At 36.8% G+C, this 23,463-nt stretch overlaps 1 protein-coding gene across 4 annotated transcripts in view; it reads right to left on the reverse strand.

Moving 5' to 3' along the window:
* Nucleotides 1-22,466, reverse strand: part of LOC100265035 (chlorophyll(ide) b reductase NOL, chloroplastic) — a 32,396-nt gene extending 9,930 nt beyond the window's left edge. The window contains exons 1-7 of one of the 4 annotated variants that reach the window (XM_002266943.4): nt 22,101-22,466; nt 9,504-9,572; nt 4,600-4,661; nt 4,320-4,406; nt 2,892-2,959; nt 2,757-2,805; nt 2,597-2,682 (exon numbers count right to left, since the gene is read on the reverse strand). In XM_002266943.4, the coding sequence (XP_002266979.1) occupies nt 2,597-2,682; nt 2,757-2,805; nt 2,892-2,959; nt 4,320-4,406; nt 4,600-4,661; nt 9,504-9,572; nt 22,101-22,356 (677 nt within the window). In that variant the 5' untranslated portion in view covers nt 22,357-22,466. Of the gene's footprint in view, nt 1-2,596; nt 2,683-2,756; nt 2,806-2,891; nt 2,968-4,319; nt 4,407-4,599; nt 4,662-9,503; nt 9,573-22,100 lie in introns of all 4 variants that reach the window. The other 3 variants (XM_010655803.2, XM_019221307.1, XM_019221304.1) reach the window with 3 other exon arrangements.
* Nucleotides 22,467-23,463: the final 997 nt, after the last annotated feature.

The raw sequence follows: 23,463 nt of genomic DNA on the forward strand, positions 1-23,463 counted from the left end.
TGTTGGCATGTTTTTTTTATTTTTTATGACCAAGGAACCTTCCATGGCCAAGCCCCTTAGGACTCTCCATGGGCCCCAAACCTCAGGGTGCTAACCGCTCCCACAACAACCAACACTAGGTAAATTAGGATATTTAATCAACAGTAAGATTTGAACATGAGACCATGCACCTCCACCACACATCCCAACATTCGCCCTTACCAACTCGGCCACCCTAGCAGGCTAATGTTGTTGGCATGTTGCAAGGGATATGACATGATTTTAATCATCATGGCTTCAATCATGTGTACATGGTAAGGATGGCTACATTGTAATAATGGTATCTAACCTTCTAGTGGGTGATTCATAGAAGATGAGTTAGTACGAGAGATAACTTTTTTTTTTTTTTTTTTTTTTTTAGATAAGTAGTACGAGAGATAACTTTGAACAATTGTAAACATTATATCTTGTATATTGGTTATATGGGATCTTGGGTCCTTACGTTCCTAGAGCCCTTAAGTAAGACACTTTGATATGGGGTATATGGGGCATATGGGGTTACTCTTTGCCCTTGGTTTAGTTTCTAAAGACACGGAATTGGTTCTATCCTTAGGGTGGATTCCTAGAAGAAGGCAAATGCATTTTCATTCTTCTAGTTGTTTCTAAGAACTAAACTTTGAAATAAATGTATGAAATAAAAACTTTGACAGCCAATCAGTATATTGGCAATCACTCAAATTTGTAGGTTATAATGCGTTTATCAGTGTTATTGAGCGCTGAGTCAAGTGATTATTGCCTGCTTTTGGCAGAGTTTTTCACAAGCCCTAGTGATAGTGTTTGACATTAGTTCCCATGTTTTTTGAGTTTGGTTTGTGTCAAGATGAGTCATAGGCAAAGCCCAGGAAGGTGCAAATGGATGAAAAATTTGCAAAACTGCTTCCCAGTATTTGTGATGCTCAGTACTCAAACAATAATTACTGACCTAATGCTTGATTCTAAAGGACAAGATCTCTTCTTTGGAATCAGCAGAGTCTTTAAGGATTAAATAAGTAAATCAAATCTAGATTACTGTAGACATAAAATACTAGTTTTTAGTGCTAAATTTTCCAGGTGATCTCAACTGAACAGAGAATCATCTGAGTTACGTATAAAACACAAATCATCCACAGGGATTGGGATCGAATGATTACCAAATCCTAGGAGTTTACCATGAATCTCAACCATATTAATTTCATGTTTGGATTTTATTTTCTGTTGAATTTCACTGCAGCCCTTCACTACATTTTGTCATCACAATCTGACTTTTCTTTGTCTTTACTCTAAGGCTTCACACTAGTTCCCTGAGGATTGACACTAACTGAGTTCTAAACTGCGACTAGGCACCCTGCATTTAGGGCTAAGCTCAGCAGCCAACACAGTGCAAGTCAAGTCATATATTCTAAATCTTTAAAGCAGACTTTAAATGTTTTTATTTTTTTGGGTCTACAATTATGCTTAAAGTCCACTAGTATATCAATATGTTACGTCAAATTAATAATAATTGTAATAGTAATAGTCACAGTGGTAGTAATAGTAGTACCAACAACAACAATAATGACGTATTATTATTGTTATTAATGTCATATAAGTTATAAGTGAAACATATATTATACATACAAGCTTATTTTCGTTCTAAATATGTATATGGCAAAGGTTCTGATTATATCTTATATATAAATGTAAAATTAAAAGCACTTCATCAAAACTGAAACAAGACCTTATTAATAACAAATAGGTTATTTTAAATGGATTATATACAAGTTTATAATATGGTATTCATTCAAGTCATATTCACAACTCTTTAAGTACAAATTTATAAATAAAAAAATTTCATATTTTAATTTTTTTACTTACTAAATTGTTAAATGAAATTCAAAATTTGACTTCAAAAAAGATACTTTCATTACTTATCACTTTCAACACATATAATTTAATAAAATTTTTCACTACTTAATTTTCAGTTTTGTCAAACACCACCTATCACTACAATTTTTTTAGTTCCTTAAATAAATGATACAACTTGGATAAGCTCAACAATACTAATCTTGGAATTTATTCATATCAGCATTCTCCTGGAAATGTAAAGGTAATATATTATACTGAGTATAAACTATAATAACTGGAAAATAGACAGATCCCTAGAAATTAGTTTGCTAAAGTGGTGCAACTATTTTGTAAGTCACAAACATTCACACACTAACACCTACTTAAAAGATGAGATGAAAGTAATCATAACCTTCTAAAATTCATGTTGGATAGTTATTAATTATTAAGGTTGCTCAAACATGGGCACTGTGGCAGATAAAATACATAAATAGGTGGTGGACCATACAAAACGCAACATAACATAGTTCTACTACACCCATCCAATTTGCTACACTAAGGTACTGTTGGTGGCACCTGTCCTAACAATCAAGGAAGAAAAGACATTCTAGAGATAAACCCCATCCTCACATCCATTGGAGTCTGTACAAGAGGCCCACACCCCAGCAAAAGATATGAAAATGAAGCAGCATTATAAAATTGTAACCAATTAGAATTTCTGAAAATAATGTGGAATTAAATTGAAATATGGTACCTGGGGGTTGGTCTTCCATCTGAACCAGCCCCATCAATGTTGAAAATATGACCCCCTTGAGGCTGGTTCAACATCATCTTTATTGCCTACATGATGAAACTGAATGAGGTTCAGGTCTAAAAACTGCCATTTAGAAGTTAAAGCCTGGGAAGCATTTCACCTCTCGACAGCAAATCATCAAACCAAGGGTGTTAGTGGTAACAACTTCACTGCATAAAAAAATGAATCTAAAAGGTAAATATTTTAGAAGATGGTGTCAAAGGGAAAACAAAAGGAAGTATAATGAAAATCTAACATAAGATCTTCATCTGAAGCTTCTGCCAGTGGTTTGTAACTATATGCATTTGATCCTGCATTATTAATCTGCATCACTATCAAGATAGGGTAAGATAGCAATAACAAAGGTACTGTTAATTGTGAATTAGGATACTGTTTAATTGAGACTCAAGATATTACATCAATGGATTACTTCTTTGGAGAATAAATGCAGTTAAAGCTATTGTGCCCAGAGTTATTGTTTAGCATGTTTTACAGATTTAGGGTGAGGGTGAGACCCTGCCTTAGGCTTGCATTTGTGGAATCAAGTGCCTGGAGAGATGAGCATTTACTCTTTGATTACTTTGTCTTTCTGGTTGCTCATCAGTGTGAGATTATTATCTTTTGCAGTATCTGCTGTGAAAAAGATCAAGAGATAAACTTGTGTTTTATATAATAGATTAACTCTTCAGTGCATGCATTTTATGATATGTTTATTTCATAATAAATTATTATACTTAAATATTTTCCTCTGCCTTGAATTTTCTGTGTCAGGGCTGGAATGTGTATTTATGGGGTTGGTTCTCAGGTTTAGAATCTCAAGTGGGAAAAAACTTATTGAACAATTTTATTTGGATGGAGCTTGGCCAGGTACCTTGGGGGAATGACCCAGAACAACTCTCCTATCAGCTGGATTTACAGGCTCTTAGGCAGTGCCTGAAGGTTGACACTCAAAACAATGGTAATATGTACTAGATCAGAACTAGAAATTTCAAGGATTGGCTGTCCATCAGGACAAAATTTTGCAAAACTACGAAACTTTCTCAAGTTCATCTGGAATCTAAACCATTAAGGTCCAACTTCTATGCAGCATGACATATGAAGCAGGTATATAACGAATAGAACCACCCTTGTTAGGAGATATTCTGGAAATTGCAGGTCTTTGATCCCAGTTGAAATGAAAATGGAAAGAAGCCATTACCTTGTCTATGACATAGATATGGAGCAGACAAGGGGTCACCAGCTAAAGGGTTTCAAGAGAATTCCAAACAAAAATTTTCTTTATCAAAATTGCAACAGTACTAGACAATTGATTTATAATCTTTATTTTCTAAAGGAATGTACGAAAGCCTCATGTTCCTATAATTGTTGAAATCTCTTCTTTGCAATATATTTCACTCAGCACCTAATCTTTATTCAATGGAAAAGCAGCATTAATGGTTAGCAACATGATTTTAACCTAAATTGAAGTTTGAAGACGCCAACTTTGGGATTTTAATCAATGAGTACAACTAATCCAGGTCAAGACTTAAGTGGTTGTCCTTTAATCATTAATCAGGTTTAGAACAAAGGCAGTTAGTCTAAACTAGCATTTTTTTTAAATTTACCCAAGGCTATAGTCATAGCATAAAGTATATCCAACATAGAACAAATAAAATAGACAGGACTAAATATCTGAACAGAATACCCATATATCGATGTATTTCAGGTTTTCTTGTGCAAATGCAACTAAATCCTTCACATCCTCTCCTTTTCTAACATCACATGTAGTGCCCTGTAAAGGGAGGTAATGATTCAGAACTAGCAGCATGAAGTAAGCAACAACTTAGGCTCGAGACAGAAATCACAAGGCAGGACAAGGGAAAACAGGGAAAGACAAGCAAAGAAGGAAGCAAATGATTTAGGGAAAAAAAAAAAATTAAGAGAGAGAGAGAGAAAAGGAAAGAAAAGAGAAGTCACGGAGGTACCCACACATGGTGCTTCCCAAATTCCCTTCTTAAGCTCTCAACAGAAGATTCCACCCGTTCAGCTGTGAAAGTTTTGGTTAATCTCAAGAGTCAAGACTAGCCATTAACTTTTTTTAAAGCCAATAACAGCTTTTCAAATGAAAGTTTCTCATTCTCTGTGGGATATGTTGAATACAAAAATATGTTTAATAATGTGATGAGAATCACCAGGAAAATAAAAATAGCTAGTCTAATGATGATCCATCCCTAGAACATACATAAACAGATAGAATGACATAGAAGAAGACAACAAAGAGGCTGGAGATAGATGAAAACAAAACCCTTCAATAATGACCAAACATAATATTTAGTGGATGATTTAGATCAACAAACAATAGAATACCTAGGCCATTCCAGAAATGTAGAAACACTCAGCATAATATCGTCGTGACACCCTAAAATGACAATTACTTTTAAGCTTAGCCCCATTCTAACTTTGAAGAACATGCCACTCATGAGTTATGCCTACATGCTTATTGAGCTTCAGCTCCCCACAATTAACTAGAATTCACTCTTACTATTTGTTTTCCAAATATGTTGCTGGAGATTTAGGTAGTTTATGAGCGGAGAAGAAACCCATGCTTCTCAATTGGAGGCTTCCCTCTACATTTGATGGGAAACCCCTTAATGAATCCAACTTGTATTCATATGATCTTAAAAAATTTAACCCTCTAAAACAAACAACTGTCAGAGCTATACAATTAATTATTTAATAGATCCACATATTAGATATTAGATTTCTCTTCGATTTCCATTAACAGAAGGTTCAATCACAACTACAAAATTTTTGCGAAAAAAGGAGGCCTTTTCTAAATCTTTCTGAGCCGAAATCTTCACTGAATACACATTATTTTCACAAGAAGAGACCAAAATGCCTCTCAGTTAATTCAACTAGAAACGATTAAGTGCTCCATATGGCTATGTAATAGTTATCCTTAGAATTTCTGTAACTGAACAAGAAATTCATGATTCAAGGTTAAATTTTCTTTGAAAATATTCATTAAATCCCATCTCACAAACTATCATTCACTGTCACATGAGAAAGCATTGTGGTGCTCATCAATACAGTATTCTTAGCATAGACATTTGAAGAATCAAAGCATCCTCAGAAGTTTCCTTACAACATCCTCATATTGGACGTAGACGTGGCAATTCTTAGACTAGAAGATCAGCTTATGCAAACTGGCCTAACATTAGTTGCTTGGTTTGGGGTCTTCCATCCATTTAGGAACTTTTTTGAGAGGGATTTGCCTTGATATATTAATGGAACAGGTTCAGGCTGATCCTTCCGAACTTTCTTTTATTAGAAACAACAATTTCATTGCACCATTAATCAAAGGTGAAAAAGTATGAATTATCTTTCATGGCTCAAAAGACAAAAAGAGAGAAGAGGAAGAGCAAGTCTAAAAAAAGAAACTTTCTCTTCTTACAAAAGAAGAGCAACAGTCTAAAAAAGAAACTATCAATCCAATAGAAAGGTCAGAGGTACACTCTCAAGGAGGCATGACCTCCTCTTCTTACAAAAACCTCTCAACTCGAAGCACCAGACTTAGACAACATACAAGCAGTCAAGTTAGTCAAACAGTATCCATGAATAAGAGCATCCCAACAGTGTAGATAAATCCAAGATCTTAAATCCAGTTTGTAACATCCTCATTTCTCACAGAGGTCAAAAAAAAAAAAAACAATGGTTGAGTTGTCCTCCACAAGGAAACTGTTGAAAGCCAAAGAACTGTCAGGGGCCAGCCCTTTCAACATAGCTAGCAATTCTGCCTCTACAGTAATCTCATCCCAGCAGGCTTAGAAAAAGCTTAACAATAGATGCACCCTGATTTCTGAGCACTCTGCAATACCTATCTGCCCAGGATTACCCAAAGAGCAACCATCAAAATTAAACCTTAGACAGACAGCCATGGGGAAAACTCCAAAGTGCAGCTCCACAACCTTTCTACAATTTAGAGATTTTGCAGATCTTTATCCACATTTCCAGATCTGAGAAATATTACTGTTTTTTTTTATAGGTAAAAGCACAGATCTGAGAAATATTAATGCCAGCCATGAGGATGGATACAGACTATGAACATCACCAAAATGAGCAAATTTAGCTTCCAGTTTCAAGGTTAAACCACAAGAAAAAAAACTCTCTAATTGGACCTCTTCATAATGGGTAAATAAATTCTCATTAGTTGTCACTAGAAAATTTTGGTTCACCATACTCACTAAAAGGTTCTTCATGTTCAACTTGCATGGTAAGTTGCTCAATGTGATTTGAAAGTGCTTGAAGTTCATTTCTCTCTCCTAAATCAGCCATTATATGATTACCACATTATAGGATACAATTTTAGTTGGAGTGTATTTTTTACATACTAGAATTAATTTTAAATAGTTTTAGTCAAATTTTTATTTGCTTTAGTTTCTAAGTTGGTTAGGAAAGGGACTATATTCCCATTAGGAAATATGCTCTTAGTCTTATTAGGAAAAGAGTTCCATAATCTATATAAAATCCTATGTAATCTTTCAATTTTATGTACAGGAATTCTAGAGAAATTAGTAGCTACACAGTTTTCTTAAAGGTGTGATTACCTTCTCTAGGTGTGATTTCATAGGAAAATCAATGTAATTACCAAGGATTTTTTTTTTTTTTTCCTTTTCTTTTCACATAAGTTGCTTAAGACCCTTTACAAGGTATTGGAGCTAGGAAGACAAGGTGTTTTTCCAAAAAGTGTGATTTGGAACTTTTGGGTGTTGCCAAGGGTGGGTTTCTTGGCTTGGAAGGCTACTTGGAAGAAGGTTTTAACTTTGGATCACATTCAGAGGAGAGGTTGGTCTTTGGCAAATGGATGCTTCATGTGCCTTAAATAGGAAGAATCCATTGATCGCATCCTCCTCCACTGTGACAGGGTAAGAGTTTTATGACATCTTTTGTTCTCCCCATTTGGCGTGTCATGGGTGCTCCCCTCTTCGATTAGAGAGCCGTTTTTAGAATGGCAAGGTTCTTTTGTGGGTAAAAAATGGAAAAAGGCATGGTGAGCTACTCCCTTATGCCTTTTCTGGACAATTTGGAAGGAAATAAACAATAAGGCATTTGAAAATAAGGGGTCGTCGGTTCAAGGGCTTAAATTTTCTTTACTTTGTAATCTTTGGGTGTGATGTAAGTTGTATATAGTTCTTAGTCCTCTTTCCACTACAAACTTTGAGGACTAGTTGGGTTCAAGTTGAGGCGGGTTGTTTATTGTTGTCCCTCTATTTTTTGTGGTGCCTTTAAGCGTTTTTTTGTATGCTTCTTGTGTACTTTGGGGCACTTTTTTGGCATTTCTCTTTTTAAATTTCTACTTTTTACCCATAAAAAAAATTTAAAAAAAGATCTATATATTCTTTTCTTTTTCCTTTTCTATCATTCTTCTTATTATACAAAAAAAAAAAAAAAAAAAAAAAAAAAAAAAAAAAACTTCAATAGTGCTGGAATTTTAAAGATCCAGCATCACCACGTCTTCCTCTATTTCTTACCAACATAAAAAGAAGTCAAACCAAGAAAATAGCACATATTAGGATACCAAATGATGAGGGGAAATGATAGAGAGGAATAAGAAAATAAAACAAGAAGTCACAATTAGAAAAATGAAGAAGAAAATAAATCCATGCTATATTAAATATAATGAGGAAAAATATTCAGTTACAACTTTACCTCCTCATGCAATGGTTATACCATCTCCTACCTATAATATTTGACATGTGAATGTAATTTCCAACTAGCTCACCAAAGGGACAATGCCAACACCAAAATAATATTTACTAAACATAACAAAGGTACTTGTCTAACAAGTATTCCACTTCCATTGGCAACCAATTTTTCATTCTCTCTCTTTCCAACTAAACCACTTTGGCATCCTTGTGTTGATGATCGCTGCCAATTTGGAACTAGAACTCTCCCTAACCTTGATGACATGAATTATTGAAATCAATTAGAACTAGCTTTTAGGTCTTAAGAGTAAATTATAAAATGCACCACCCTTTCTTGCCAAATTTAATAGAAATCCCAATTAGATATTTTATTATCTTTTCATAAATTAGTTATAACTTCTATGTTATTCTTCAGTTAATTCAGTTTGAGTTGGTCAATAAGCAAGTTTTTCTTCCAGTACACAATAAATATGAAGAGACGATTTTTTTGAAGTTTTTTGCATTTCCTAACCTTTTTCTTTTATATGTATTATAACTTTTCCCTCATTTCTTAAAATTACAATAGGAATCAAAAGAGGAGGACGGGGTGCTCGTTGGAGGTGGGTTGTAAGTGTGGGAAAGAACAAAAACTCAATCAAACACAATCTTTTTTTGGATTCCAAAACATAATTTTTTTTATTTGAGATTTCTAAATTTTGTCAGCATTGCTGACACTTCTAACATTTATAGGATTTTTTTTTTTTTTTTTTTTTTTGAACAGCCCTTGTTACTTGTGAAGAACATTTTAGTCTTCTAACTGTTTCAGATACTCAAACACAATATATGAGTGGAGCTGACCCTTGCTCAGGTAGAGTTTTATTCTGTTTATAATTCTTCTCTCTTGTTGTTCTCTCTCTTTTCCCATGATTCCTTAAACAAAAAAAAGAGGTGATTCTTTTCTTATTCATCACCATCTCTGATAAACTGGATATCTACCTTGGTATCATGCCCACTCATCAAATTTAATGATACTCATGAGGCTCCCATTCCCAAATAATTATGACTCCACCAAGTTGGAGAGTATTTATAATACAATTAGGGCATTAAATTGATGTCAAGAGAAACCTCGTGGAAAATGGCACAATTTCTTACAATAGATCAAGCTAAATACTTCAGAAAGAATAAACAGCACAAAAAGCCAATACCTGATCTTGAGGAAATTATGACATTATCACCTGCTTTAAGAAACTCCCTAGCTAGTGCAAAACCTATTCCTGAAAAATATAGCAAACAAAAAAATAAATAAATAAAGTTAAATGATATAAATAACCAATTAAAATAAACCTAAAAACAAAAAATATAAAATGATTTATGTGTCATTACCAGTTCATGTATTTTAAAAATTCATTCACTCATATGCCATCCAAATTGAACCTACCTCCAAATCTCTCCCTATCCTTCTTGACTGGTGGGAGCTGAGGCTGGGAAAATTGGCTTTTAGATTTAAAAGCATGTGGCTTAAAGGAAAGGCCATTCAGCAGTTGATTATATGGTTATATGATCATATTCCAGCCACCATTTTGTAGAAAGTGCAAATTTTATTTTAGCAAGAAAGTCAAAGAGCTTTGAGGAGATTCTGGCAATATAACGCCTGTGTGACTATTATAGCAAGAGACTTGGAGCAGATTCAGCAGTGACAAAAGTGAAGGATCTCTATTTGAGCAAGAAGTGCATTTTAGGTGTAAGGCCTTAGAAAAATATAAGAGGTTTATCGGTTTTGAAGAGATTTTTTGGAGACAGAAACCTATTTTGTTATCATGTAAAGAGGGTGACAATAAACTAAATTTTTTTACAAGATTGCCAATGCCCATCAGAGAGTCAATACCTCAGCAAGATCAAGATGGATAGTGTGTGTAGACTGAAGCCAAAGTTAAGGAAGGGATTTCTGGTTTCTTCAAGCAGTTATATGAAGATCAGGGGGGCTTATAAGGTTTCATATTGAGGGGTTAATTTGACATCAATTGGTGAGGAGAACAGTGTTAGACTAATAAGGTTCTTTACGAAGGGGCAGATCAGAGCAAAGCTTCGTAATTTGAATAGGGACTCCTATTCTTGATGGATTTCCAATGGCTTTTGGTGACAATTGGGAGAATGTTAAATACAAGGGCTAGGGATTCTTGCGAGAGATTCAGGTTATTTGGTCCTTTAAGAAAAGCTTAAAATAGATATCCTTGTAGTTTTGACCCCTAAAAAGGGTGGTGCAGAGGACATTAAAGAATTTAGACCTAAAGACTTAGGACTGTGCTTGGAAAAGTTGTTTCAGCATTTCAGAATGCCTTTTAGATATAAACAAATCCCCAATGTTTTTTTTATAGGTAAGCAAATCCCTGATATTGTTCTTATCAGTATGAAGCTATTGATTCTAGACCCTAGTATTCCTTATCGGGATTGGTATGTATATCAAAATTTAATAAATAAATATATATATATATATGTTCATTTTCTAACTGAGATTTGGCAGGATGGGTTAGGTGGATCAAATTCTGCATTTCCATTGTCAGATTATCAATTTTGGTGAATGGAACTCCTGTGTGATTTTCCAGAGTTGTAGGGGGTTTCAATAACTACACTTTTTATCTGTCTTTCTTCAATTTTTTTATTTTTTTATTTTGGCAATGGAGTCCTGAATTGCTTCTCCTTGAGGGCTAAGGAGGTGGTTTCATCAAGAGCTTCTGAATGGGGACAGGGAGGCCAAGCACTGGAGATAACTTCCCTGTTATTGGATTAAACACACTATTATCTTGCAATTTGCCTTGCGAGCAGCAGTATCTTACATGCATTCTGCTTTGAATTTCATGATACAATCAGGTTTAAAAATTGACTTGAATAATTTGAATTTCAGGATCACACTTTTAAAAGTACTCTCTCAAGCTTGCCCTTTTGTTATATGTCATCCTTCATTCTTCCTACTTCAGCCAGCAACAAATTAGAAAAACTCCAGAAATTTCATTTAGGGTGGTGGTGGTCATCTGTTTCTCCTAGGCTGTTAGGGGTTTGGGATCCAAAACCTCCGTGATATTAACAAAGGTTTGCAAGGTCTTTCTGTGATGCAGGTGACTGAGGGAGTGACTTTTTTCAGATTAAGCCCATCTTGGAGATGCTTACTATGAAGCATTCCCATCCTTCACCAGCATCAAATGTTTGGATTCCTAGACTTCTATCTAAGCTGTGCTTCTTTATGTGGGAGGCAGTGTGAGACAAGATTCTCATGTTTATTAGTTGATGGGAAGAGGGTGTCCATCACCATATTTTGCTTCATTTCTTGGTGGCTCAATCACTGTGGTGTTGTTTCTGTCAAGCTTCAGGTTTCCAAGGTATTGGCTCAGAGGTGAAGACCTTCCCCCTTAGCAAGCTGGCCTTGTCGAAGAAAAGTATATTTTAGAAAGCTTCTCTCTTCCTAACTTGGAGCATTTCTAAGGAGCATAGCTACAGGATTTTTTAAGGGATGAGCTGCCCATGTTAAGGCCAAAAGCGCTCTTTCTCGAGACATTCTTTCTATTGTTCGGGCTTCTCAAGAGTCAGTCAAGCATTTCCTCCTCTGTCAGTGAGGTGGTTTTGTGGAAAAGACAAAAAGGATAATTTAGAAAGTGCCTCTACCTTAATTCGGTCCATTTGAAAGGAGTGAGCTAAAGGGTTTTTGAAGGGGTGAATTGTCAATATTAGGGCCAAAAGCTCTCTTTCTCAAGACATTGTTAGCAGGGTTCAAGGCTTCTATGGTGAACAGAAATTTGTCTTTTTGGATTTCTTGGGTCTGGGGTTAGCATAACTGCAAGAGCCTAGGATTAATACTTTAAAAAGATGAAATGATGATTCAATAACATAAGAACAAAGGCATTGAAGAGAAGAGGAGAAAGAATTACCTTTTTTTGGATAGGCAAAGAGAAAATATATTAACAGCGTCTAAAAAGAGGGCACACCAAGGTACACACAATGCATACAATATGCGCTTAAAAGCAAAAAAGAAGAAAGGAAACCTAAAAAACTTCTTCCCTTCCCTTGGAGCTAAGCCAATCAACAAGTTTAACATGGTTAATGATCGGTTATTAATTTGCGCTCTAACCCATTCCAAAAAAGTACTCATAAAAGCATATTTGAATATTTGGTTCAACTACTCCACATCTTCAAAGAATCTTTTATTTCTTTCCTTCCAAACAGTCCAAACACACACAAGGAAGCTATCCTCCATACCTTTCTCCATTTTTTTCCTACGAAAGATTCATGTCAACTAAGAAGGGTTCTTCTCAATGTAGCATGTAACACCCAAATCACTCCAAACAAGGAAAAAAATCAGCTTCCATAGAACACTTGCTTTCAGGCAGTGAAGGAAGATGTGATTAGTCAATTCTTCATCCATTTTGCACAAGAAACACTTGTTCTGTATAACACATCCCATCCTTCTGAGCTAATCAATCATCAAGTAGCTTCCCAAGCGAAAAACCCAACTTCATAGGCACCAAAGAATTCCGTACTACACTTGCAGAAAAGACTCCCCACCAGTCTGAACTAGGGAGGAATAAAACAACTTAAAAGAGAAATGCCTCCTTTGGAGACCTTTCAACTCATTTATCCTCTACTTCTCTTATGATTTGTATTAGTTGTAATCTCTAAAGGAAGGTAGCCACACCTTCAAGCTCTCAATCATGGAAATGTCTAGAGAAGTAAGGGCTCCACCTACCTCCCTCTCCTACCTGCTCCCACATCTCTACTACCTAGGGGCTAGGAGTCCTTACAGCAGCTATAGACTATAGAGAACAAATCCAAGAATGGCTCCTCTAGTGAAAGGTCTTCACACCATCCATCCTTCCAAAATTCAACCCTTCTCTCATTGCCAACTCTAAAGCAAAATCTACTTTTAAAATCCTTTCAACAACTTCTAATAACTTTCCATAAGCCCATGCCATTACCATTCCTTACACCCCTCGAGAACTATCATCCCTTCTTCCCCGTACTTTCTTACTATCACTTGCTTCCAAAAGGGACTCTCTCTCTTGTGCAAACCTCTAATCACACTTGCCAATGACAGCCTTTATTGAGGAGGGATAAATTTCTGATGCCAAAGCCCCCATTTTTTTTATATGAGCAAATGATAGGCCCAACTTACCAAATGAGGTTTTTCTCTAAGCTCCTCCCACCTCAAAGAAAATCTCTTTGAATTTTCTCCAACCATAAGCCCACCCTTCTAGGAATTACAAACAAAGACATGAAATGGATGGGCAAGCTAGATAATGTACTTTTGATTAAAGCAAGTCTCCTTGATGTAGGACAACCCTAGGATGGTTGCCTACACTCAAGGGTAGGTGGGCTAGGGTTTTATTTTTTAGGGTGCAAGGAGAGGAACAAAGAATAAATTTTATGGTAGAGAAAATTATAAGATAAGAAATACAGAGAAAGAAGAAACAATGAAGAAAAGATGGAAAACCTTAGAGTCTCACTAAAGCCTTCTAGGAGTCTCACCTAGAAGAAAATCAATGAAGTCTCCCCATTGAGGGTTGCAACCTTGCAATGAAAGAAAATATAATATTATTTATATCAATTCATCTCTTTGATTTACATTGATTAGCCTATTTATAGGCTTCTCTAAGAAATCCAAAGTCTACTAGGACTCTAATAACCTATTATGATTCTAATTCTAATTATAACATCCAAAGTCTACTAGGACTCTAATAACCTATCATGACTCAAATTCTAATTATATTATAACTCAACTAGCTTGTTGAATATAATGTATATATAGTGTACAGTCTTTCCTTTTTAATATAGGTTACATGTATGGTAGTTAGTTCTCCTAGGCTTGTATATATATATATACTTCTCAATTGTAAGTAGTTAATGACATGAATGAGAATTAAGGTTTTTCTTCTTTCTCTCTCTCTCAACATGGTATCAGAGCCAAGGGAGAAAACCTAATTCTTTCCAGTTTCCCGTGTCATCAAATCCGGGAAACCTTCCGGTGACCGTGTTTCATTCCGGTCACCTTCCCCATCTCCCAATACTTTCCGGTCAGTCGGATCGTCGTAAGAAAACACTCACCGCGGGCAAAATTTTCCGGCGACGTCTTTTTCCGACACCGACCATACCAGAAGGAGCGCCTGGAGGAGATCTCCAACTTTTGTAAAGGCACCGGAACCAAAATCTCACCCACGCGCCGGCCACGCGCAATTTTCCGGCCGGCGACTGCATCTCACGCGCCGGCGCGTGAGGGCGCGTGAGGCCTTTTCCGGCGACGCGCCTCCTCCTCCAGCTTCGCCTGACGCCGACCAACCTCCCTACATCCCTGGTTCTCCCATCCGAGCCCTGCACGTACCTCTTTTGGGGATTTTTGTCTCCGTCGGCCCTCCAAACAGTCTTTCCGGCGAAGCTCCGGCTACTTTTTCTCCACCCCAATCCCTGCACGTGCCTTGGGAAGTGTTCTTCTACCTTTCTGGTGGTACCACGCCGCGATCTGAGGTCGTCTCCCTTTTTCGGTGGTGCCACGCCGCAATCTGAAGCCGTATTAGGGCTCTCTTCGATCCAAACATACTTCATTCTCCAGATAAGTGGATATGGCCCAGTCCTCTGATTCTCCGCTGCCTTAGCCTCCGAGCTCCTCCACATCTCAGACATCTCAGGCTTCTATTGCCTCTGTTGCCCAGCCTGGTAATGCCTCTGCCTACCTTACCCACACATCTTCTCTTGGACCCTGGATTCTAAATTCTGGAGCTTCTGATCACCTATCTGGTAATAAGGATCTTTTCTCCTCTATTACTACTACCTCTGCTTTACCTACTGTTACCTTAGCTAATGGTTCTCAAACTGTGGCTAAAGGTATTGGCTTGGCCCTTCCTCTGCCTTCTCTACCTCTCACTTCTGTCCTTTATACTCCTGAATGTCCTTTTAATCTTATTTCCATCAGCAAACTCACTCGTACTCTTACTTGCTCTATTACCTTTTCTGATAAATTTGTGACCTTGCAGGACCGGAGTACGGGGAAGACGATTGGCATAGGACGTGAGTCTCAAGGCCTCTATCACCTCACCTCAGATTCATCTACTGCAATTTGCATTTCCACTGATGCTCCTCTCCTCATTCACAATCGTCTAGGTCATCCTAGTCTCTCCAAGTTCCAGAAGATGGTCCCTCGTTTTTCCACTTTGTCGTCGCTTCCGTGTGAGTCATGTCAGCTTGGGAAACATACTCGTGTCTCGTTCCCAAAGCGTTTGAATAATCGGGCAAAGTCTCCTTTTGAGCTTGTCCACACCGATGTTTGGGGTCCTTGTCGGACTGCGTCCACTTTAGGATTTCAGTATTTTGTCACTTTCATTGATGACTATTCTCGATGTACTTGGTTATTTTTAATGAAAAATCAAGCTGAGTTATTCTCTATTTTCCAGAAATTTTATGCTGAAATCCAAACCCAGTTCAATATTTCTATTCGTGTGTTACGCAGTGACAATGCCAGAGAATATTTTTCAACCCCATTTACTTCGTTTATGTCTCGTCATGGGATTCTTCATCAGTCTTCTTGTGCTCATACTCCTCAACAAAATGGGGTAGCTGAACGCAAGAATCGACATCTTGTTGAGACAGCTCGTACTATCCTCCTCCATAGTAATGTTCCTTTTCGTTTTTGGGGGGACGCTGTTCTTACCGCTTGTTATTTGATTAATCGTATGCCCTCCTCTGTCTTACACGATCAGATTCCTCACTCCCTTCTTTTCCCTGACCAACCACTTTATTTCCTTCCTCCTCGTGTCTTTGGTTGTACTTGCTTTGTTCATATTCTCACTCCTGGACAGGACAAGCTTTCCGCCAAAGCCATGAAGTGCCTCTTCTTGGGATATTCCAGACTTCAGAAGGGTTATTGTTGTTATTCCCTTGAGACTCATCGATACTTTATCTCCGCTGATGTCACCTGCTTTGAGGACTCACCATTCTTTTCCACCACTTCTGAGTCTCTTCCTGTTTCTGAAGTCTTGCCCCTTCCCATTGTCTCCCCAACTAATGTCGTGCCTCCTCGACCACTTTAGGTTTATCATCGTCGCCCTCGTGTCGCTGCTCCTCTCCCTTTTGCTGAGGCACCTGCTGACTCACTTCCTACCCCTTCGGCTTCTCCTGCCCCGGCTCTGCCTTCTCCTGATGATTTACCCATTGCTATTCGAAAAGGTACTCGCTCTACTCGTAATCCTCATCCTATTTACAATTTTTTGAGTTATCATCGATTATCTTCACCCTATTCTGCTTTTGTTTCTGCTATATCCTCTGTTTCTCTTCCAAAGAGCACCCATGAAGCTCTTTCCCATCCAGGCTGGCGACAGGCAATGGTGGATGAAATGGCTGCTCTGCACTTTAATGGCACTTGGGATCTTGTTGTTTTACCCTCTGGTAAATCTACAGTTGGCTGTCGTTGGGTCTACGCAGTTAAGGTTGGTCCTGATGTTCAGGTTGATCGCCTTAAGGCCCGCTTAGTTGCTAAAGGCTATACTCAGGTTTATGGTTCTGATTATGGTGACACATTCTCCCCTGTTGCCAAGATTGCTTCTGTCCGTCTGCTTCTCTCCATGGCTGCTATGTGTTCTTGGCCTCTTTATCAGTTAGATATTAAAAATGTCTTCCTTTATGGTGATCTTGTCGAGGAAGTTTATATGGAGCAACCTCCTGGTTTTGTTGCTCAGGGGGAGTCTGGTTTAGTGTGCAGGTTACGCCGTTCTCTATATGGCTTGAAACAATCTCCTCGAGCATGGTTTGGCCGTTTTAGCTCTGTTGTTCAAGAGTTTGGCATGCTTTGCAGTACAGCAGACCATTCAGTTTTCTATCATCATAACTCCTTGGGGCAGTGTATTTATCTGGTTGTTTATGTGGACGACATCGTCATTACAGGTAGTGATCAGGATGGTATTCAGAAACTAAAGCAACATCTTTTTACCCACTTTCAAACTAAAGACTTGGGGAAACTCAAGTATTTCTTGGGAATTGAGATAGCTCAATCCAGTTCCGGTGTGGTCCTTTCCCAAAGGAAGTATGCTTTAGACATCCTGGAAGAAACCGGTATGTTAGACTGTAAACCGGTAGACACACCTATGGATCCGAATGTCAAACTTGTACCAGGACAGGGGGAGCCTTTAGGAGACCCTGGGAGATATCGACGACTCGTAGATAAATTGAACTACCTCACCATTACTCGTCCAGACATTTCTTTTCCTGTGAGTGTTGTTAGTCAATTCCTACAGTCACCATGTGATAGCCATTAGGATGTCGTAATCCGCATTCTTCGATATATCAAAAGCACACCAGGCCAAGGTGTGTTGTACGAGAACAGAGGTCATACTCAGGTTGTTGGTTACACAGATGCAGATTGGGCTGGCTCACCCACAGATAGACGTTCCACTTCAGGGTACTGTGTTTTTATTGGAGGCAATCTAATATCTTGGAAGAGTAAGAAACAAGATGTAGTGGCCAGATCTAGCGCTGAAGCCGAGTATCGAGCTATGGCTCTGGCAACATGTGAACTCATATGGTTGAGACATCTTCTTCAAGAGTTGAGATTTGGAAAGGATGAACAGATGAAACTCATCTGTGATAACCAAGCCGCATTACATATTGCATCTAATCCAGTCTTTCATGAAAGGACTAAGCATATTGAAGTTGACTGTCACTTCATTAGAGAGAAGATCGCATCAGGATGTGTTGCTACAAGTTTTGTTAATTCAAATGATCAACTAGCAGACATCTTCACTAAATCTCTCAGAGGTCCTAGGATTAAATACATTTGTAACAAGCTTGGTGCATATGACATATATGCTCCAGCTTGAGGAGGAGTGTTGAATATAATGTATATATAGTGTACAGTCTTTCCTTTTTAATATAGGTTACATGTATGGTAGTTAGTTCTCCTAGGCTTGTATATATATATATACTTCTCAATTGTAAGTAGTTAATGACATGAATGAGAATTAAGGTTTTTCTTCTTTCTCTCTCTCTCAACATAGCTAATCCTAATTAGACTCCAACAAATACCAATCCCAATTTAATTCTAATTAATATTAATCCTGCTTAAAGTTTACTTAGGTCTTCCCTTTCTTCCTTGAATAAACTTTAAAAGGCTTTCCCTCATCACTCCCTCCTTTTGAGAAGTCCTGGCTCTTCCACACTTCTAACTTATCTGGAATCCCTCCTCTATTGCATCCCAAGCCCTCGAGGATTTGTGGAGAGCTCCCAAAGGAAGTCACAAATATGTAGAGGGTAGGCTCCCACCTTGCACCCCAACACCATAGTGAGCTCCACCACATTAGCAACTTCCACAATTGAAAGTAATTCACTTTTCTCTAAGTTAATTTTCAATCCCAAAATAGTCTCAAATCACACAAGAGTCCAACTCAAATATTCTAGTTGCTCAAGGTTGGCATCATAGAAGATTAAATTATCAATGGCAACTAGAAGATGTGTAAGCTCCAACCCCTCTCTCCTCATCCGCCCACCTTGAAACCCAAAAAGAAGCCTCCTTCCTTAGCCCTATTCAACATCTGACTAAGATAAATAAGTAAGGAGAAGGGTGATTCCTTGCCTCAGCCCCTAGAACTTTGAAAGAAACCAGTGAGAATCTTGTTAACCAAAATAGAAAATTTTGTTAATTGAATGCACCATTTGATCCATTTGACCCACTTTTGACCAAAACCCATCTTTTCCATGATCGCTACGGAGAATTGGGAAAAGGGGCAATAGAATAATTCAGAAAATTGGAATTACATACTAATATAATTGGAAAAATTGGGATAACGTGAAACAAAATAAAAATATTTGGCAAAATATTAGTAACTTTCTTTTTTTTTTTAAAACAAAAAGATTAAATTATATTTTATTGAACATAAGGAGATTGATCGTCAAAAATTACATTTATAACCTTTTATTAAAAAAAAAACTTTTATTTTATAAAATGAAAATGCCACATCCCACATAAGCAAAATTTTAAATTTTATATTTTTTGATAAATAAAGCCTTAAATTAAAGAACAAGAGCCGCCATAAAAGCGGCCCAAAGTATAAAAGAAAACAAACTTCCCTTCACCACCAAGCCTTAACCAAAACATTACAGAAAGAACCTCAACAAGTACCTAACCATTCAAAAAAACCTACTAAAGTCAATGGGCAATCATCTACAATCAACTTAAACTCAAAGCACAGAAAGCAAACAAACTCCCTTTTTCAGCTTCTGGGTTGAAAAAACCTCATTATTGAATGCAATGTTGTTCTTGGCTTTCCACACCGACCAAAAAAAACACAAAAGGCTTGTTTGCCAAACCTTCTTTCATTTTTTGCCCACAAAAGAATCATGTCAACCCAGCAAAGTATCTTTAGCTTACAAAGAAAGTATCCAAGACACCCCAAAAAGGACAAAAATCAGCTCCCATAAAACCCTTGTCATTTCACAATAAAGCAGCAAATGATCGATAGATTCTTCATGTCCAAGGCACAAAAATACCCGATCTACTAAAGACCAACCTCACCTCTGAACGTGATCCAAGGTTAAAACTTTACCCCACACTGACTCCCATGCAAAAAAGTTAACTTTTGGTTGGACCCACGAAATCCAAATTCCACTCATTGGAAAAGACCCACCCAAGTCTAGTTCCAAAACATTATAAAGGGACTTAATTGTAAACTTGTCACTCTTTGTCACTGACCAAATCAAAGAATCTTCCACATCCTTACAAACCTGCTGCCACTGCAAACAAGCCAAAAATCTCTCCACACAATCCACCTCCCAATCATTAAACAAACTAGAGAAACAAGGATTCTAGCCCTCACCCTCCCTTTCAGCAGAAGAATTTTTTTTATAGGAAACCACACATGAATATATTGATAGAAAAAGAAGTACAATAGGAGGATGATGAATAACCCTTTCAGCTGAAGAATTCCAAACATCCTTCACCCACACATCCTTAGAAACAAACAAAGCAAATAACGAAGGAAACAACACACACAAAAGGTTATTCCCGCACCACCTATCCTTCCAAAAAAGTACCCTCCACCCATTACCCACCACAAAGGAACACCTAGATCTCACAATATCCCAATCTTTCCCTATTGCTTTCCACAACCCAACCCCATACCCTTCTTTTACCTCCTAAGTTGCCCACCCCCCTCTTGTTTCCCCATACTTACCATGGATAACCCGATTCCAAAAGGCCCCTCGCTCAATCGCAAAACAACGACTCCACTTACAAAGAAGAGTCTTATTAAGAACTGAAAGACTTTTAACCCCCAAGTCCCTTTTCCTCTTGTCTGGGCAAACAACCACCCACTTAACAAGATGAGATTTATGCTCCAAAGCCACACCCCTCAAAGAAATTTCCTTTGAATATGTTCTAGCCTCAATCGAATAGCTCATGGCATATAGAACAAAGACATAAAATAAATAGACAAACTAGATAAAGTACTTCGAATCAAAGTTACCCTCCCTCCTTTGGAAATATATTATCACTTCCACATAGACAATAATTAATCAAAATATTCATATTATCTATAAACTTTCTTATGAGACCTAAAATCATAACCAAAAAGTGTTCCTTCTGCAGATATCATTCTTTTCCTTACTCCACAACCTCATAATTCAGCCTCCTCAAATATGTTCAACTCTCTATAGGTATACATACCATCATAGAAAGATAAGTAACAAAAAAGGACTTTAAAAGTGCTAGTTTAACAATCATTTCGAGTAATTCCTAGATTTTTAAAAGTGAATTCTAAAACTTTTCCAAATACCTATTTTTTGTGAGCAAAATACTTCCGAGAATTAAGAAATGCTTCTAACCCTTCAAGAATCACTCTCAAACAAACTCTAAACTTCAACATGGCTCGCTGATAGAAACTAAATGATTTGCTTATCAGATCACTTTCCTTTTTCCTCAGTTAGGTTGCCAAAAACCTCCATTAGATTCGATTACATACGATTTTGCATTTTTTTTTCTCCTTTGTTTTTATTTCTCGTAAGGGTACACTTCCTACTGAGAAATTGTGTTAACATATTATCAATTCCCCAAATGATACTTCAATTAAAAAATCACACCCCATAAAATAGCCCCTCCTAGAATTTGCATTCTACAACTCAAACCATCAACTTAGATTTATCATTTAGACCTACATGGGCATAGCCTTTTTCTTCTTGGCTTGATCTAGAAGCTGAAGCCAAACCAATAATTTCAAAGACATTCTTGGTATTATAAAAGTTTAATCGAGCATAAGCTACCTTCTTTGGCTAACCATCTGCTTCTACAAAAATCAACACTAAGCTCTTTTGATAAAATTACTAAGCTTTTGTTGAGCTGAACCCAAACACATCCAGAAGCTCTTTTGATAAATACCCACATACATCCAGAAGAGAAGTTTTGACTTCTCAGAAATAGGGGCCTGACACCCCATCTCTAATATTTACTAATTAATAATATTTTATTTTATTTTATTTTTTCTATATATACCAGAGGGTGTCTAGCCAGACTCCCTTGGGTGAAAAGAAGAACATTTAATTACAAAGCTATTTGTTTACGTAACAGAGTAAGAGTAATTTAAACAAAAACCCCTTCTTCAACCGCTAAACAATTTGAGAGGACTACAACACTGCCAAAAATATGAAAACATTCAAAGTAAAAGGATAAGTTACAGAAAACGCGATTCAGCTCTAAGTAGATAAAGGCATCTTAACACTTGTCAGGAGTGAAAGAGGGCATAATAATATTAATACCAAATGGGAACCGGATGAAAAACACTAACCTTTTGTGGAACCAGTGATTAAAACGTTGTAAGGAGGAAGCATTGGCGCAGAGTCATTGGAAGCTTGTGCGCTTGGTGTTATGTTCTTGGGAATGGCAGTGGGTTTGAGGCGTTTTTGAGGGGAAGCAAAGGTGAGGAAGGCGTGAGAGTGAAATGGAAGAGAGAATAATGGTTGAGAGAGAGGATTATGGTTTTGCAGGCAGAAAAGACGGGAGGGGGAAGGGGAAAGAAAGGACACGGAAGCAGTAATCGCCATAGTCTAAAGCACAAACCAGTGCCACTGGATAAGCCCACAGCCTTCTCCTGCTATGTTTTTCTCTTGCTGTGTTCTCTGTCCTGCTTTTAGTTATCTATCTTTGGGCATCTTTGATCGAATAGGATATTGGTACAAACACAGCAAATAAAAAATAAAAATAAAAAAAGTTCACAGTAATACCCATAATTGAACAAATAACCCATATTTTCTTTTTTCTTTTTTTTTCTTTTTTTTTTTTTTTTTTTTTGTCTTTTCTTTGTTCCTTGCAAAGTTTGCTCTCACTATTCTCTCCATTAACGGCAATAGAAAAAAATTAAAAGATGTAAGCAACCAACATTAATTTTCCTTTATATATTGTTTTCTTTTTCATTTTTCCCCATGATGAAGAAATGTAAAACCTCCATGGCAAATAAAAAAACGATTTTTCACTATTAGCTTTTAGGTGGCCTTCATCCCAACTCCATTCTATTTATTCAAAATAATCATCATCATTATTCCATTAAAAAAAATTAAACAAGATAAGACGGAGGCAAGTATGAGAATTCTCTTACTAATCCTGTCTCATTTAACTTTTTTTTTGAAAAATTTTAAATTTTTTTAAAAAACTATTTAAAATTTTTTAATTATATTAAAATAAATATTTTTTTTATAACTTATTTTATTAAAAAATATTTATTATTATTATTATTATTATTATTATTATCTATATATTAAAAATAGAATAATAAAATTTTAATTAATTATTTTTAAAAATTAATTTTATATATAATCAGAGCAAGGCATGGTGGGACAAGGCAATACCCAAACCCACCTCGAACTTGTTTCGAGTTTTCAAAATAACTCAAACTCATTTATTTAAATTTCAAACTCATCCCATTTGAGGTTAAGCGGGGCAGGGCAAGTACTCGAAAAAACTAGCCTTTCTGTCATCCCTAATTAATTATGAAAAAAGACTTTAATAAATACTTAACTTAAAAGGAATTAAAAAGCTTAATATATATATATATATATATATATATATATATATATATATATATATGGGAATATCAAATGATGGTAAGTAATGAATTCTATGTACAAAAATTATAGTGGTTTCAATATTGTTGA

This window comes from Vitis vinifera, chromosome 1 (genome assembly GCF_030704535.1).
Source record: "Vitis vinifera cultivar Pinot Noir 40024 chromosome 1, ASM3070453v1".
NCBI classification, from domain to species: Eukaryota; Viridiplantae; Streptophyta; class Magnoliopsida; order Vitales; family Vitaceae; genus Vitis; species Vitis vinifera.